The 18,859-nt window shown below is 42.1% G+C and overlaps 1 protein-coding gene across 1 annotated transcript; it reads right to left on the minus strand.

Annotated features, from left to right (window-relative positions):
• Positions 1-1,606: 1,606 nt before the first annotated feature.
• FAM114A2 (family with sequence similarity 114 member A2) lies at positions 1,607-18,815 on the minus strand. Its single transcript, XM_080988415.1, has 14 exons — positions 18,654-18,815; positions 16,072-16,280; positions 14,836-14,935; positions 14,347-14,442; positions 11,638-11,750; positions 9,213-9,347; positions 8,866-9,024; positions 8,261-8,384; positions 7,235-7,314; positions 6,240-6,368; positions 5,889-6,028; positions 4,807-4,879; positions 3,998-4,051; positions 1,607-3,332 (listed from the first exon to the last, which is right to left on the minus strand). The coding sequence occupies exons 2-14, from the start codon at positions 16,264-16,266 to the stop codon at positions 3,231-3,233; spliced, it is 1,500 nt and encodes a 499-aa protein (XP_080844541.1). The 5' UTR covers positions 16,267-16,280; positions 18,654-18,815; the 3' UTR covers positions 1,607-3,230.
• Between the last annotated feature and the right edge of the window lie 44 nt (positions 18,816-18,859).

Genomic DNA, 18,859 nt, shown 5'->3' on the forward strand with positions numbered 1-18,859 from the left:
AACTTATTCAAGAGCACACTTCATTGAACCCAGTGGGACTTGTCTCCAAATGCGCAGGATCACACAATGCAACATGTGCAACTTAACTTTCTTTGCAACTAGCTGAATATTTTACTGAATATGCTGAAGGATGGAAATCTATAACCATTTTTCTTTAGGGGAAAGATACCCTTAGGACCACCTCCTGAGTTAGCAGGAGACGTTTGCAACACCATCCTTCCTTAGCCCTGCTCATGCCCTTCCAAAACTGAGAATGAAGCTAGTCTATCATATTTCCTTCCTGCTACTTATATAACTTGACTCCACGCTCATTTAACCTGAATACATTTGGCAGTGCAATTTCCCTCCTACTGTGTCCAAGCAAGGATTTGTTTTTAATTCCTGGAGGCAGCAGGATACTGACCACTCTTCCCTGGGGGTGCAAAACATTTTCTAGTGCTCTATATTTTATTTGAACAAGATTTAACAAGGAAAACTGCTGGAGAGAACACACCATTATTCCATTTGAATAAATACTCTCTCTTTTTTTCTTTATGAGTACAGCAGCAGGAGGGATGATGCCTGCTAAGCCAGAGCATAATACAATTCCACACAGGAAGAGAAGAAAAATGATTTGATCTTGTTGATGTTTATTCACAACTGCCATGGCTATCTCCTATTCTTGGCACCGATTTACAGTTCTACTTTTTCTCTGCGGAAGGATAACCATGAAAAAGGAGTAGGTGGGAATGCAAAACTATGTGGGAAGCAGATGGTAGCAATAATTGGATGCTTCACAACAGCAGGAAACAAACAGTAGAGTGCACCAAAGAAATAAATTAGTATTACTGCTACAGAATAGCTAGTTAATAAATAGTCTGAACTTGGAAGAGCAAAGTAGCCCAGTCTGGGACTGGGAAATCCCAAAGAGGCTGAGAAGATCCCCCCCGTTAGAAACATATTTGCTGTATCATGAAGTAAGAGTTTTAGAGACCTGCTGTTGCATGTTCCCACTATTAAAAAAGCAAGAGGAAAACACTCAAAATGTGTTGGGAAATCATGTTAAGTGACTGCAGAATTACATCTAATGTGCAGGGGATGGAGGAGAGAAGAGGGGGTGACAACTAGTTCCTCCCCCCCCCTCCTCCTGGTGCCTTGGGAGAAGCCTTATAATTTCTTGAACAACTAGCAAGGCTCATTACACTACAGATCTTGGATGTTGCTTGAAGATTTTTCCATTAAAATTATTAATGCCTCTTGGGAATTGTTTTCCCTTTCCTGCAATTTAACAATACATCCCCCTTTGTTTGTGTTTACAATGAAAAACACAGTTGCTGTGAGTCATAGTTTATGGAAAGCTGTCAATTTCTGCAAAACTCTCTGTTCACAGGTTCCAGAGTCAGTTTATCGAGCATATATACTATCATCTCTCTTTATATTTCAAAACACCATATGCAGGACTGCCAGACTATGATACATAAGACTGTGACCTGCTACTCCTTTGCAGGATAAAGCACATGTAAGGGAACAAGCTTTAGAGCAGTAGCAACAAGTGTGATTCACCTTTTGTTGACCCATCCTGGAATAAGCATGCCTGCATCCTACAGACAATGGATAGATAGCCTGGTTTTAATGGAAAACTTTCTCTTTATTGAATCACAGAACATTTATTCTCTTTATATAATATAGTGCAGATTTCACAAACATACATATTTAAAATATAGATTCTTTGGTAGAAAAAGAATCTGTCCCAAACAATAGAACATTTATTGAAAGCTGAAAGACGTTTGCCCTGATGTAGCCACCATTTTGAGTGTGCTGCTGCAATGCTGCTTTTCTGAGTAACAGGGTATGCCAGTAGTCAGAGGATTTAGAAATCAGAGCAGTTTGAAGGCTGAAAAAGATACTAAAAATATTACAACAAACCAGGGATAAGCAACATGGTGCCCTCCAGATGTGGTTGGACTGCAACTCCCATCATCTCTATTGGGGATGTTGCCCAACAACATCAAGAGGGCACCATGTTCACTACCCTGGCAATAGACCAATCCTGATAAAGATGGTGAAAAATTCACTCTTAAAATAAGAGAAAGGTTGGGGGTTGGACTAGATGACCCTTCCAACTCTACAACTCCATGATACCATTTCAAACGGCTGTATCCAATGCTAGTCCTACTCAGAGTAGACCCATTGAAGTTAATAGATATGTTAACTTAAGTTCATTAATTTCAGTGAGCAAGACTTAATTGGATGCAACCCAAGCCTTTTCCCTTACTAGTCAAGCACTCATTTTATTCTCTAAGTGGGGCAAATCATAGCAAGTTGCTTGGTTGTTTAATACAAAAATATTCAGGGTGTTCCTCCCAGACTGCAAGCACAAGGGGGGGGGGGGAGGAAAACCTTCCCATAGCCACGCAAGATATAAACAATGCAAAGTAATAATTCTATAAAAATAATTCTGTCCTGAAAGTCTTGGGGCTTGTCCATATGAATCAGCAACAAACCTTTGCCTAGGCATCTAGGGAGGGATCCCACACTCCTGAATACAATAGCGCAAGAGCATTCAGCCACTTAAGATAGGGCCAAGAGGAACAAAATACAGCCACCAACTATGTACATTTAGCCTATATTAGCTTTTTATTAGCTAGTTCTCTTTGAGCTACTTTTCATCGATCACTGAAAAGGTAGACATTCCAAGTATATTGACCAAATCTGGTCTAAGTTTCTGTTCTATCCAAACAAGTAAGCTCAAAGAAACAGTGCCACTTGAAGAGCGATTTTTTTAGAATTCCCAATTTGTCTCTAAGGTTTCATTAATAAAAGAAGCAAGGCTAGGAAGATAAGGGGCTGATCCAGGCCTTTAATGAAATCTCTTTAAAACACTCATACTTGTAGTGTAACCCCATGTTTGTTCACTTGGAAGGAAGTCACACTGTGTCCTATGGAACTTACTCCCGTGTAACTGTGCCCAGTATTGCAACCTTAATGATTCTTTCTCCAGGAACCTCTGGGGAAAAACATTAACCGACACAGTGACAAAGCCTCCCCATACTTTGAACTTGCAACGTTGTCTGCACTTTATCCTCCTCGCTAGCCTAGGCAGATAAATGATGGCCATTCAGCAAGTTATTACTGGTCAGTGAAACACAGTCAAAACGTTTGTATTTTGTTACAAGCTCCTATTATTTTGCTGAACCGGGGAGGTGCCATTTATGCCGGCTGGGGCACTGCTCTAGGTGCAGAGATTTGATTTATTGCCGTGTTAACTCTGTACGAGCCTTGATGTGAGAAATCTGTAGAACTGGCAGGAGTAGCTGGAAGGCATCTTGGATGTAAGAGGCACTGTTTGAAGCCTGCAAAGAAGAACATAAAAGGGCAATCACGCTGGGGGCCCCTTTCCATAAAGAGTGCCTGCTAATTCTAGAGGTTAGCATTTGTTCAGCATCTCACAACCACTGCTCCCCAAATCAACCACTTCAATGGAATAATGGGACATTATGCAACAAAAGGCATCTAGGAGAAAGGGCTGAGATATAGCCATGTCCCATCTGGTAGCCTACAAACCATGTTCACTGAAGAGCTATGCCCACCCTCCACCCACTGTCATTTGAGCAGATAGTTCATATACTTTCTACATCTGCAATCCATAAGAGTTTGGGAAGTATTAAAGATTATTTTTGTTCCAAAAATCCAGATTAAAGTTTTACAGCATAACCTTCCGCAGTCTAAATGAGCAGTCAGAAATATTTCTCAACATTTTATCCTCTACTTGCCACCCAATCAGCACAACAGAAAGATTACACCACACTTAGCTCTTTCGGTAATGAGATTTCAGAAACTAGTTACATAATATGAACCAGATGCTGTAACTTTATGACAATATTCACACACACACAAGATTTCTCAACTTATTCTTTCTTCACTCCAGTCATCAGCCAGCCCACTTCAGACAAAGTCATAGCCAGTAAAAATATACATTGTTTAACTAGCTAAAATTTTCAAGTACATTGCAACTGACCTCCAAAAACACTCCAGTGATTAAAGGGTTAAGGACATCTGCCTTCTCTTCCACCTGGAAAGATTGGATATTTTAGGTTGCATTACCAAACACAGCACAAAACCTCTTGAATATTATCTGATCTCCAGTCTAAAAATGATTTAAAGATACACTGATTAGATTAGCTGATAATCCACCTCACATTATTTGAAAATGCAGCTCTGATGTATTTCACATCAAAAACATGTTACATACAAAGTAAAGTCAGTTTCTCAGATGAGCTTGCAAAAATTAAAACAACAGCTGTAATACTGGGGCATCACGCTACTTGAGAGAGAGAAAGGTCAGTATGAACCAAGTGTACTGAGGGGGCTACCAGAAATTATGAATAGGAAGTTCATAATATGCAGTCAATGTCAGCCGCCAAAGGAGGGGGGGCACAGAAACCAAGAAGATATCTCTAAAATAAGCATAGTGCAAAATGGACATTTTCCACAGACGTTGCTAAACAACAGTTTGCAAAATACTGTTATCTCACTAAGTCATATTATGAAATTAATGGACTTGAATCCAATGATTTTAGTTGGTCAACTCTATGAGTATAACTAACTAGATTATCACCCTATGGATTTTTCCCCTTCTTTTCTTTTTTTAAAAAACCTTTTAATAAAGAGAGAGTAAAGTAAAGTCCAGAACTGACTGCTGCAGCCACAAGAGACCATAGGCTGCCTCCTCTTTTAAAAAAGCAAAACAAAGGGAAATCCAGCTTTTCAGATGACTGAAGTAAGATCATACCATTGTCCAACAACTCTTTAAACTTGACTTCTTACCCCAGCAGCTGTTAAGCACGTCACGAAGCCTTTAGATACAGCCGATAGTTCTTTGCACAACACAATGGTCATTCTAAGAAAGAACAAACAGCATACAGTAAACACAAATTGAAAGAAAATTTCCTCCTTGAATGCAATGCTTTTCAATAACTGCTCTTCAAAACCAAAAGTGATTTGATGAATTAACATTCTTTTTGAAAAAAGATATGAAAGAATCAGCTTCCTTCAAGCTTAATTCAAGCCTGTATTCAAGAGACAGATGGTGGAGGGAACAGGGATTTTTCAAATAATCTGTCAGCATCACACTCTTACACTCTGGGGAGGGGGGGGGGCTGATCGGGACATCACTATTCTGTCTCATCGATCCACCACTTTGGGTGGTGAGATAAGTATAAAGTCCCCTGTGGAGTGAAAACAAGCACATGGCCCCAAAGGAGTGGTGTGATCTCCTGGCTCCACAAGCAAGCAGGAAGACAAGTCAGAACTTTGGCACCTTTGCAGCAGGAACACAACTCCATCTACACCATTGCGCAGGTTGCTACTGATTGGATTTGAAATTATTTTTGTGTATGTTTTTGTTGTTTATCGCTTCTAGATGCTTTGTGAGAAGCGATTCACAAATGAAATAGATGGAAATATGAAGCAATCTGCCTCCTCCCTGTTTTCCCCACCCCTAGTTCTGTGCTCCAGACTGCAGCATCCATGGCCGCATTTGATTTTTTAAAATGCAGAGGAAAACAACACATAACCAGGGGCAGGATCCAATGCACTTATTCCATTGGAATAAAAATTTATGCATGCACAAGGGAACTTTCCTCCGCTCCCCAAATCTGCTCTGGAACAGATTAAAGGAGTGCATGGGAGGAGGAAAGGGTGGAAGATCCATTACACAAGCAAAAATCTTTGCATCAACAGAATGAGTGGTGTGGAGCTACTTTGGATATAGCTCTTGAGTATAGTTTGGCCTAATAGTTCTCTAATATCAAAATCAAGAGAAATGGAACAGTAGTATCAAAGCCAGCAAGAAGGATTCTACTTATCATCTTATACACAGCAGAGTGGCCAAGAGTGATCAGCCTTACTGTGAAAGGGCTTTGGCCCGATCTAGGGCTAACACCTCTTGCTGCTGCCCGTGAAGAACCAGAGCTGCAGTTTTGTGGAATGCTTCGATAGAATAAGCTGTCAGTTCAGCCAGGCTCCTGATCGCACACGCGTGAATTTCCTGCAGAAGTTAGAAAAAGATGTCAGTCTCTCGTCTTTAAAAAAATAAATAAATTATTATGTTACTTTCCCACCCAATTCCATCCCGCAGGCTTCATGCAGAGATTGTAACTGCAAGCATGAAGCAGCATGCTGTCAGCTATGAGCTTAGATTATATAAGTGCATTGACAGCTAGACAGCAGTGCAATATTCCTTCGGTTAAAATGATTACCTCTACTGATTTTTTATCCTCTTGCTCAGCATCCCCGGAGCCCACTTGCTGGTCTCCTTCGTTCGGCGTTTCTTGTTTTGCAGTTCGCGCGCTGAGGCTCTTCGTCAATTCATGAGCGGAGTTCCTTGCCTGTCCGAGAGGAAGCAGAAACACACCAGCCCATCACCAAAAGGAGAGGCAGGACCATCCCGATCATGCTGCACATGGAGGAAGTACAACTGCCTCTGGAATGAAACTACGCAATGGGGAACATAATTTTTGTTGCATTAACACCTGCAGTTGCTCTAACCTAATTTTGACGTGCTGATTTCATATCTGAAGTTGGTTTTGTTCTGTAAGCTCTCGTTTTTTTGCAATTCATGTTTTTCACTTTTCACCATAATCTTTGTTTTTCACAGTGCAAGAATTCAGTATTTTATTAAACACATAGCCAAAGTAGTACAATATGAGTATAAATGTAAGTGACTTATATAGCATTGAACGTGACATGTATAGCATTGAAAATGACATGTATATCTATGTACAGTTGGAGGTATGCAAAAAAAATTATTCCCTTGGGATACACAGTATACTGGGGAACAATTTTTTTTTTCATTTTCTTCTGCATGAAATTTTTCAACTGTTCTTATATGTTCTTTCAATGCTGATTTCAAATCTGAAATGATTTCCGTGTACATGCTATAGTTATCTTTCAATTTCCAACTCTTGCCGATATGTCATATTTCCACTGGGGATAAGTGGACACTGACACGTTGATCTGCCCTAACCACATGGTAATTATTGTTTTGCAAACCTAGTTTTTATTTATTTTTACAATTTTGTAACCTAAATATTTGTATTTTTCAGATCGGACCATGGCTTCTTCAACTAGACAAAAATGTGTAAACAAGCCTGATGCCTTTTGTGGCTGCTACACACTTCCTCGTCAAAGACGCAATATAACAGTGTTTGTGAGGCGTGCCTAACAGCCAAAAGATGACAAAAAAAACACTCACTTGGGTTAGTTTGGCTGGCGTTGTAGAGACTCGTAATTGTGAAAAGAGATCTCCTACTTCCTTTGTGAAGTCTTCCTCCTCTGAAAGCAAGAGATGACAGTGCTGAACGCTACATCTAATCATCGACATTAAAACTTACTAAATTGCATTTGAATTTTGCATTTGTACTCATTTCTGTCCTTTTGTATAAATAGCTTTGCTTTACAAATACCGTATTTTTCGCTCTATAAGACGCACCAGACCACAAGGAGGAAAACAAGAAAAAAAATATTCTGAATCTCAGAAGCCAGAGCAGCAAGAGGGATTGCTGCGCAGTGAAAGCAGCAATCCCTCTTGCTGTTCTGGCTTCTGGGATAGCTGTGCAGCCTGCATTCGCTCCATAAGACCCACACACATTTCTGCTTACTTTTTAGGAGGGAAAAAGTGAGTTTTATAGAGCAAAAAATACGGTATCTTGGTCTCCTTAAAATCTACCAAGAGGGACAGCCTCCTGCTCAAGGATTTGCATTATAATGGTCGTCTTCCCTTTTATGTCAGGAATGATGAAGGAGATTATCCTGTGGAGCTTAGCAGTGCTTCTCTTGCGCAAGTCCACAAGACTTCTGCTGCGGTTTTCGTGATCCCACTGATCAACTGCAATATCCTTCATTTAAGCTTTGGATCACAGACTGAAAGAGTGAGTGAGTCAGAATACCAGTAGTGATTAACCAAGAGCTTGATGACATAGATAATCTTGCCAAAGGTATTCACTTGAAGAAGCTGGAAGTGCACAGAGTAGTCAATTAACAGCCTGTGTTATCTGCATCTCCTGCAAAGCTTCCAGAGAACTGTCCACTGTCAGAAACAGAATAATGGCAAGATGGACCATTGATAAGACTTAATGGACTGGTTCATATGCTTAGTTTTCCATCTTTCATGTGTTATTGCACCACACTCATAACGGAATGACTGAACTCACCATTCAGTCATTTTACTTTTGCTATTCAGTCTACTGTTACTTTTGCAAGTGGGAATTCTTGTAATTACCCTTCATTTCTTCCTCGTCATCATCATAAAATTCAGCTAACGAAAACGCTTCTTTGAGCTGTTCCAGTTCGGCCTTCAAAGTATCTAGCTCATCTCCGGAGAGGGCGCTTATCACCGACTTCACCTGATTTAAAAGGAAAGAAAGCCACAAAGAGAACCGTAAACCCACCAGCCAGAAACGCTTGATATTTGGTGTGAAAAGTTAAGGTGGCAGCACTAATGACAAGCTGACTATGGAAAGCAATTCACTCTTTGAGAAGGGGAGCTCTGTGTTTGGCATATTCCCTCACAGCAGAGAGAGAAGGTGTGTGTGTAAAAATATCAAACTTGCTCTACCTCGCAGTGCCATTGATTTTTACTATCAATGGCTCAGTCATTCGGAGCAACAAAGATTGAGAAAGCTCTTATTTTAATAAAAAACACTACACAAGGGGTAAAGAAACAGCAGGGGAGGGCAGGGAGAGGTGTTTTTCCTGCATTTACTGGCTTTCATTTACTGATGCTTGTGTGGAATCCATAAAAGGGCTCATCTGCCAGAGTTTAAAGAAATATTCATTTTTATTCCTCCTCAACTGTAAAAAAAGGAAATTGCTCAGGGCCATTACCTTTGATTCACTCTCTCTGGAAAGCATCTCTAAAGCTTCCAAATGAGAAAGACCCTGAAACTCATCAAAGAGTAGCCCATAATGGGCTTTCTTCTCTGTAGCCATGGAAACCTCAGTAGCTGTCCGCTGTTCTTCTCTCTCCTTTGCCTCTCGCAAGATCTACAAATGGAAAAGTTGAAGCATTAATGCTGGTGCATGTATAGAGAAACACACACAAAGGAAAGGTTCGTCCTGAAATATCTGGTGTTCTGCTGTGAACAGCTCTAGGGACTGATCATTTGCCATTAAGGGAATCCAGGAAGAGGCTACTCTTTGTTGCTGTGTGGAAGCTTGAAGTAAGCCAATACCTGAGAAAGTGTGGAATTTCTGATCATCAGGCCTTTTGTTTTCTTAAAACCAGGGTCACCTTCAGCTATCACATCCATGGTCTTCTTACCAATGAATTCTAATGCATCCAAACTTCCACTAATAACAGTCTTCCCCTAAAAGTGGGGCAGGGTAAGGTGGGAAGCAAGAGAAAGAGAATAAACCTTTGATTGATGGAGTTTACTTACGTGCTGCATTTCCACAATGAGCTGCACCCAAAGAGGCTTACAGCACACATTCAAAACATCAAAATACAGAGCATTGGAAATACAAATACAGTGGTGCCCCGCAAGACGAATGCCTCGCAAGACGGAAAACCCGCTAGACGAAAGGGTTTTCCGTTTTGGAGGTGCTTCGCAAAACGAATTTCCTATGTGCTTGCTTCGCAAGAAGAAAATGTCTTGCGAGTTCCTGCGGGGGTTTTTTCCTTTTCCCCCCCTTTTCCCCAAGCCGCTAAACCGCTTATCAGCTGATTGGCTAAGCCACTTAACAGCTGATCGCTAAGCCACTAATCAGCTGATCGTTAAGCCGCTTATCAGCTGATCGTTAAGCCGCTTATCAGCTGATCGTTAAGCCGCTTAACAGCTGATTGCTAAGCCGCTTAACAGCTGATCCGCTAAGCCCGCTAAGCCGCTAATACTGTAGCGCTAATCCGCTAAACCGCTAATGGGCTTGCTTCGCAAGACGAAAAAACCCGCAAGACGAAGAGACTCGCGGAACGGATTCTTTTCGTCTTGCGAGGCACCACTGTATACAAAACACAGAGCATGACAGTAAATTCAAAAAATTGAAGGAACAGAGATCAAAACTCAAGTCAGAAATATAAATCACATGATGAGAGCACTGGGAGTCAAGTGTTCAAAGTGCAGGGTGGGGTTTTTAGTAGTCTTTGGGAAGAATGATAATAGGTGGCGATAAGAAGGAACAACACAGCCTAACACCACTTTATCTTGATGCTGGAACAACCATAAACACGACAAATAATTTTTCAAAAGCATATAATTATATGCTGTAAGAAGTGGATAAGTTTGCAAAAACTATATTTCTCATTTTGTTTTACGAACCCAGTGAGACACATTTCGTCTGCTTATTCCACATTGATCGAAAATAAATCAAAAGTCACATCCACATCCTACATTAAAGCACATTCATCACACATCTGAAGCACATGGCTTCCCCCAAAGAATCTTGGGAGCTGTAACTTGTTAAAGGTGCTGGGAATTGCAGTTCTGTGGGTGGTAAACTACATTTCCCATAATGCTTTGGGGGAACCCATGCACTTGAAATGTGCATTGAATGTGCTTTAAATGTATGATGTGAATGTGACCAAATAATGCTTTCCAAAAAAACCCCTCAGATGATTAAGAAGCCATGTTAGGTTGCATTGACCAGGTATAGGTCCCCCTGCTATTTTTACATTGAACTACATACAGCATGAACTCCATATAGTACATTGAGGTGGAAGGTGACGATATTAAACTAGAAAATTACTATGTGCTGCATTAGTCCAAACCAGGCCGCCGCCACCTAACACCTTACAGTCTTTTCTCAGGTTAGATTACAAGCCAACCTTGAGAAGCACCCCCCCCCCCAACAGCTACCCGGCTGCAGAAATGACAGGGATGGATGTTTCTCTTCCCCTTTCTTCTTTGTGTTTGAAAGCTGCTAAGGCAACATTCCTCCTGCCATCACTAGAGCCAGCAGGGGGTGGTTTGTGGCTCAGACTGTAGTGGAAAAACACTATTAGGGGAGGAAATATAGGCTACTTCAGAATACCAGCATGTTAGGAATACATCACGTCTCTAAATGAAATAAAGTGTTACAAAGTTCAGCAACATCACTAATGGCTAGCAAAGTCCACAGAATACTACAAATCCAAATCTTTATTGCTTAGCCAAAGGTCCTTACCACCACAAAGCACCATGCGATGTACCTTTTGCTAATGTACTTGTATACTTTCAGGATATTTCACTCCACCCCAATTAAACATCAATTCTAGACTAAGGAATTCACTGAGATCGGTGCCCAAGTCTTAAGCACGCAGCAGGAAATTCTCCTTTATGAAGGAATGCCGTCAAGACATTCCAGATTTTACATCTCAAGGATAGAATGCCCTCTTCTACTCAGACGCCAATCAAAAACTTCTTCTTAACATATACAGCTGCTAGACAGGTCACAAGCAACTAATTACCAACCAATAAGTTATGATAATGCATATTACACAACACTACAGAATCATTTGATGATTTAATGAGCCATTGCGCAGTATCAACCAACCGCTTGAATCAAGTTTTCCACTACTCAGAATTCAAAATGAAAGACAAGCTTCCAATAAACAAATAAATTCAATAAAAAATAATAAAATAAGCTGGTCTTCACTGATATATTGCTTGCAGTCTCACTCACTGTGCTCTGAACAGCAGCAGAGATGGTAGAAAACATTCCAAATGCACCACTAATAGGCGAGGGATTTTCAGACTCTTCTTTGCCATCATTGCCTTCTTCAGAGTTTTGGATTTCTGAAACAAGGGGAAGGGAATAGGATTTAAGTGGTGTGTGGGCCAAACTTAGCCTGTGAGGGATTTAAATTTGACCTACTAGGCCATTTCCCCCAAACCATGCACACCTCTCCACACCTGACTTCATTTGTGGTGCCAGGTGTGGGGCAAGCAGAGATGCAGCAGCTGCAAATGCACAATCAAGCCCCTTAATTGACCACCCAATTGTCCATTGGCAAAGGAAAGCAGGCTTTGATTCTGCTGCCCATCAGCTGGTGAGCAGTAGAGCCAAAGGCTGCTAGGTCAGGTGAAAGAGTTCCCTTGCACTCCTTATGCCTAGGGCTGTGCATGGTGATTTGAAGTCCCTACTTCAAAGCACCCAATCAGTTAACATCACTGTGATTGTCAAGTGACTGACAGGTGGTTACCACCACCTACCTGTCTAATTTGATAAGGATCTGGTCAAAGAGCCAAAAAGGTTCTCCACCCTGGTTTAGAACAAAAAAGGGAGGGAGAAATGTAAAAATGTCTGGGCAATTGTTTTACCCGTTTTAATATACGCAATTGTTTCTATGGTATTATGAAATTTCTGCAAAATGCTTTATAGGAAGCGATTCATTAAATAAATAAAGGTGTATACCAAATCTAAGATCTCTTTCTCTCTCTCTGAATTGCATAAAATTGATGCTTCTATGAAAAAGAGGCAGCAAATAAGGTCCCAAGCATCTTTTTTAATATATTTGTGATAATGCCACATAAAACTCATGCAATATCATAGATGTAGTGCCGACATGAATGTAGAGCATCACAGATGTAGTGCTTAATATCACAAACCTGTTGCAAATCTGATCTTCGTGTGACAAAATCCATAGTTGACTTCAGGGTCAGTGATAAAACAGCTACTTGATAGAAAGCTAGGAATTCTGAAGTGAGCTGTAATCTTGTGTTCGACACTTGTGATTAAAAGGCAGTTCAACATTTTGTGACCCATGAGGTCATAATTTGAAAACTGATTTGGATAAGCATGTGTCTTTAAGAAATGGCAGATCTTTGCTTTATTTCTGTTTCCCAAATGACGTTTTCTGAATACGGCCAAGTAGTTCTATTTTTATTTTGGGTTGAATTCAAAGCTTGAGTTCATGAGTCAAACAGTCCTTGCCATGAGCTCCAAATCTGTTCCAGAGGGTTGGGGGACCCTCAAGAATAGAACTGAGGTGTGCATAGGAAGCTGCAGTGGGGATGAGAGGAGGTGAAAGTCCCCTAATGCAAATATTGGATTCTGCCCTCTGCCTCCATGTCTACTTTTACAATTGACATTCTACAATGAAGGAATCCGGTGTTATGGTAACAGTATCATCCTAGGCAAGGACGCAGGTTGCACATAATGCTAAGCCAAACCATGGCTTACTGTGAATGCATGAGTGTGCAAGTACTAACAGTAAAAATAAGGTCTGCTTTGATACCCACACCCACAAGGTTTGGCTTAGCATTACATCCAAATCCATAGTCATGGTTTGTGTCTTTCAGACAAACCACAAGTGCCAAGGCAAGAACAAACCTTGTCTACAGCTTGTCTGGAGTGAGACCAACCACAAGCCTGGATTTGGACATACCAGCAAGCCAGACCATGGCTCAGCTCCAGCAACATGAAGATCACAGGAAGAGTGAAGCAGGTTGCAGTTTTTACTGTTGGCACCTGCACACCAAGATAACAATGCTTAGCCATGCTTTGGCTTAGTGTTGCAATGTATATAGGGCTTGATGCAGAGATATTTGGGCAAGGCCAGTGTAGCGTGACACTCCCTCCCCAACCAAAAGCAGACACATATGTCATCATCACAAGCTAACTTGAAAGTCCCCTTTATTTTCAATAGCTTGCCATGGGGAACTGCTCTTTCAAACAAGTTCAAAGTCCCTTTGAGTGCATGGAAATAAAAGTAAAGGTAAAGGGACCCCTGACCGTTAAGTCCAGTCATGGATGACTCTGGGGTTGCGGCGCTCATCTCGCTTTACTGGCCGAGGGAGCCGGCGTTTGTCCGCAGACAGTTTCCGGATCATGTGGCCAGCATGACTAAGCCGCTTCTGGCAAACCAGAGCAGTGCATGGAAATGCCGTTTACCTTCCCGCCGGAGTGGTACCTATTTATCTACTTGCACGTTGATGTGCTTTCGAACTGCTAGGTTGGCAGGAAATAGTAATGCAATTATTTGGATCCCAGCCAATCTACGCCAGTAGTTTCACATGCAATAAGCTGAGAAATATGCATTTGATTTGATTGGGACCAGTAGTCATTTACACCATACAGCAAAGAATCCTCATGTGCAAAGGCATCTCCCACAGCCATACAGGAGGTGCCAGTGCTAGATAAGACATAGGCTATGGGCTGTAGCTCCCATTCCTTTGTGTATGTCTTGGATAAAAGGAGGCAAGGGAAGCTGATACTTATGAAGAGCCTCACAACCTGTAAGTAAACTAGTGACAGCAAAATAGCAGCTTCTATTGAAATATATAACAGATTCCCTTGCACAAGAAGTAATAGCATTAAAACAACAACATCCATCATAGTACCACAAGGGGCAAACTTCAAATAGTTTATATATTGTTAATAGAAACCAACCTTCCCCAACATCTTTAGCCTCAGAAGATAATTCAGTAGGGCTGGGGATCCCAAGGGATGTCTCTGCTTTTTCAATGACATTTGAGATTCCGTGACCTAAAGAAAGCAGAGATGTTACTTTAGTCCAAAGGTAAAATGAATTACTTCACCAAGCAAGCAGAGGCCAAGTCAGCAAGATGAATTGCTGCAGGCAGTATGCTGCATTTGAAAAGCACAATGAATTGCCCAATCAAGCCAGTAGCTTAATATTTCCCTCTTTTTCCTCTTTAACAGACAGCACACATTGCAACCTTCAACTTCCGTGCTGCTGCTTACATTTTTACCATGTTTAACTGCCACTAATTAATTTTCTTCTGTTGTTTTCTATATAGAACATTTTGCACCTGTCACTTTTAACTTCTAAAGGCAAAAAAGAAAAAGAAAAGCAATTTCGAGCAGACCCAATTTATTTGATTCGGATTGCATAGCTTAGGTTTCGGGCAGCCTCACCTACGGTAGCCACTGTAGCAGAAGCAGTCGAGAGCAATGATTTTCCCCAGCTCCCCCAGTAACCCCATCCTGTCTGCGACTCTTCCATGGAACTGGAACTCTGGGGAAGAAACAAAAGGACATTGCCAACTGTACTATTGAAATTAAACATCCAGTTTAACCAAAATTCATTTCCAGACAGGAAAACCAAGTCATTCAGGAATTTTTATAGCAACACAAGAGTCTTGAACCTTGCCATATGGGCATCCAGTATATATGTTTTAAAGAGGTGTCACATGCTGTTGGCCATCTGCCCCCATCAGCAGTCTAGCTGCTGCATTCTGCACTAGCTACTTACCAATGCATGGTCTACAGCGGCCAAGTTATCCCAATCCAGACAAAGCTGGTAAAAGGCACATGCCCTCAAAATATGCTCTAGGGCAGTGGTTCGCAACCTTTTTTTGGCCATGCCCCACCTAAGCAACTCTAAAATCCTGATGCCCCCCCCCCCATGACATATCATTCTTATTATTCAAAAAGTGAATTCCTATTCACATGGAGGAAACCTAAAAGGCCATTAACTGCTAATAAGTCATTCTTGAATTGTCCCCCTTAAAAATAAAATTGCCCCCCTGTAGGGCATGTGCCCCACATTAGCAACCACAGCTCTAGGGGGTCCAGAACAGTTGTGGGTGTATATGGGGAGGAGAGAAAGGTGAAGTCTCATTGCACTAGCAGGAACCCGCTCAAGCAGTGTTAGATTCCACCATACATCTTTTTATTAAATAATTTTAAAAATAATTAATTAAACGAAAATTAAGCAGAGGAGAATGCAGGTCATTGCTTGTATCCCTTTTGACAGGTTCCATCCTCCTTAAAGCACTCAGTTTGTCTCAGCCTTTACAGACTGTCACAGTTCCGACCGAGTAAGGTAGCAAAATCAACAACAGGGTTTTGCCACTGTGCTGTCCGCTGCTACATCCATGCACATCTTCTTAGCCCATCATAAGTTACACAAGTCTGACTCCTGTTTTCCTTTTGTCTCAAACAGATCCAACAAGATGAATATTAATGATGCACCTGACTATTTAGCACACAGGACAAATGTAGAACACAGATATCCACATCTCACAGTTCCACATTTCATTCAAATGGATCTTCTTGGCCCCCAAATCCTGCTAGGGAATGTATAATATTAAAATGTGAACATTGTTGTGGTAAATGAGAATTTACTGATAGCAGGTTTAGCACCGATACCTGTACATTCTGACCCAGTGGCTGTTGTGCAATACTGGGCTCAGGGATTTTCGCTTCAGGCCTTTTCCGTGTCATAGCCACAAGCTCAGCTTCCCCTCCATTAGTCTCAGTGGGTTCTGCCTCCTCTGTCTTCTGAACATTTTCCTCAAGTTCATGAGCAACTTCATTCAAGGGTTCATTATCCTTTTGGGACATGACCACAGCATACCCTAGATTTATAAAGAATTATTGTTAAAACACATACAAGAAGTTTAGCAAGATAAACGGCATTTTTTTCAGGAATAAACTTAACTGGAATATTTTCCAGTGGCCTACATAGGTTGTGGAGTGATTTAACATGTTTGGATCATATATACTTTTGGTGTCAATCTACACTCCTTACAAAAAATAATCCTAGTATGTGTTTCCCTAGCAAGGACAGTCGTGGGAATGTGGGAGTTAATTACATTTTTAAGTGTCCTAATTTGATTGGCATTGTACCCAATCATTATGATACTAATTCTATGAGACAATGCATTTTGAAAACAAAGTGTTTTCCATAGAAAAATATAGCAGTTGAAAACTCCCCACCATTGCTCACTACTAGTCCCAGCGTATAGGGGGTCTAAAATCCAGGTTATGTCCGGTTGTGAAATTCTACATAATGAAATTACATGGCCCAGTTAGTACAGTAGCTACTCAAAACATTTTTCTTAAGATTGTTGTGCATTCCAAGATGTATTCTATAGAGCAGAGAGAAGTGTATTAATGTTTTCCCTACTCATACCTACATCTACATTTTAAAAAATGTACTTGCTCTAATAGGGACCACCACTTGAAGACTTGAAGTGTCCTCCCATTCACCAATGGCTCTTTGATCCAGCAAAAACTTCCATAAACAGAAGGCAGGAGGCAATTTTTTGCCTCTTTCGCTCTGAAGATTCCTGTGCCTCTCTCCCCTGCCTGTTCCAGATGGCTGACTGGTGGGGCAGAGGTCTTCAGGAGACAGGGACTGATACACACGAGTCACTCCACTCCCGTTTTTCTTCACGAAAGCCTCTGCTGTATCAAACATGACAATGCTTGTCATAGAGAGTCAGCTATGTCCTGCTGATCCTGATTGTGAAGATCACACAATACTGACAGGCAGAAACAACATCAGTGTGTGTGTGTGTGTGTGTGCTAACAACATCGGGGAGCACTCCCCAATATCGTGGAGGAAAATAAAAGATGACCATACCATAGCCTCTCCCTCTCTCTCTCTCTCTCTCTCTCTCACACACACACACACACACACTTCACATATGCAGAACCACAAATATGTCTCTTCCTCTCTCTGTCCATGTGCATGACACAGGGCAGACAGCCCATTTCCCAAACATTTGCTCTTCTCAGGTCATATCACTTGCCCCCCAAGTGACCTGTCAGCCTTCTATTACAGTTTAACATTACTGAATGACATCAGTGTGTTCAGTTGTATACAACACTGTTGTCAATAATAAAAATGAATGGAGAAAAACTGGCTTTATTGAGGGTGGCAGCTAAAATAGCCTTCTGCTTAAACACTAGCCTGGTAGCTTTGTTGTTGTTTAGTCGTTTAGTCGTATCTGACTCTTCGTGACCCCATGGACCAGAGCACGCCAGGCACTCCTCTCTTCCACTGCCTCCCGCAGTTTGGTCCAACTCATAGCCTGGTAGCTAGTGGTAGCTATACAGGTGGCAAGAAACGACATACAGTATAGGCAAGTGCATTGAATACCATATGGGTGAGTGAGGGAGCTGTTGGAGGAGGAACTCTGCACCTAGGATAGAAACCAGGGAAGCTCCTCCCCTCTGGTATCTAGCACAGAAACACAAGATGCTGCTGCAGGAGGGCTAGAGATCTGTGCCCCTCCTTGGGCAACACCCAGCAGACTACTGAAAAAAAACTTCCTTTTCTAGGCAGGCCTCTAACTTTCGTGCACTTATTTGCAAGGCTAAGCTAAACGTGAATCAAAAAGGACTTTTTAAGAGCTATGTCTTAGGACCATTAAAAACAAAGCAAAACAAAAGTATATAAAAAAAGTACAATTGTTACCGAAAAGTGGCAGACAGCAAGTACTGGAAATGCAGCATCTGTTGATACTGTAAAAGATCAACCTGAGGCTACTGCTGGCAAACACAGCGAGAGGTTGCTTTTTCCACACTTATGAGAAAACACCCGCTTTATGGAGCTGCTTTCAAATGGAGAACGGTGTGGGTGGGTCAGTGGGGGGGAGGAGAGAGAAGAGGGACCTCCAAAACCCGCAGCGCCCCTGGAAACCCGTAAGTGGGTCAGGGATTTCGCACCGGGGCTCTCGCTCCTCCCTCCCGCGGATGCTCAACAGGCAGGCCCACGGCTGCTTCAAGAGGTCGGGACGGGGAAAGCCCCATCACAGGGAGGGACCCCAACAGAGAGACTTCCCCACCCCTGAAGAGGAAGCCTGACCCCGCCCTTTGGTTTGGGGGACGGTGACAGGCGCCCTCCGCCCCCAATCATCTCCTGTGAAGGTTTCGGCCAAGCATTGCTGCTGCTCCCCAGGGCGGCGTTGCAGGGACACGTAGAAGAGAGTCGCGCAACTTACAGGCAACACAAACAAACCACCGGGCAACTCGCGGTCCGCCGCCTCCGCCTCGTCGGTTTCCACCCGCCAGAGGCCTTCCCCGCCCCCACCGCAGCCACGTCTCAGCAAGTCAGGCACACGCGCCGCTCCTCCAGCACAAACACCGACGGACGGTCCTCCGAACCATAGAGGCGGCGGGAAAGAACGGCGGCGCGTGGGGGTGGGAG

The sequence above is a fragment of the Podarcis pityusensis genome (assembly GCF_964106645.2).
Source record: "Podarcis pityusensis genome assembly, chromosome: 2".
NCBI lineage: Eukaryota > Metazoa > Chordata > Lepidosauria > Squamata > Lacertidae > Podarcis > Podarcis pityusensis.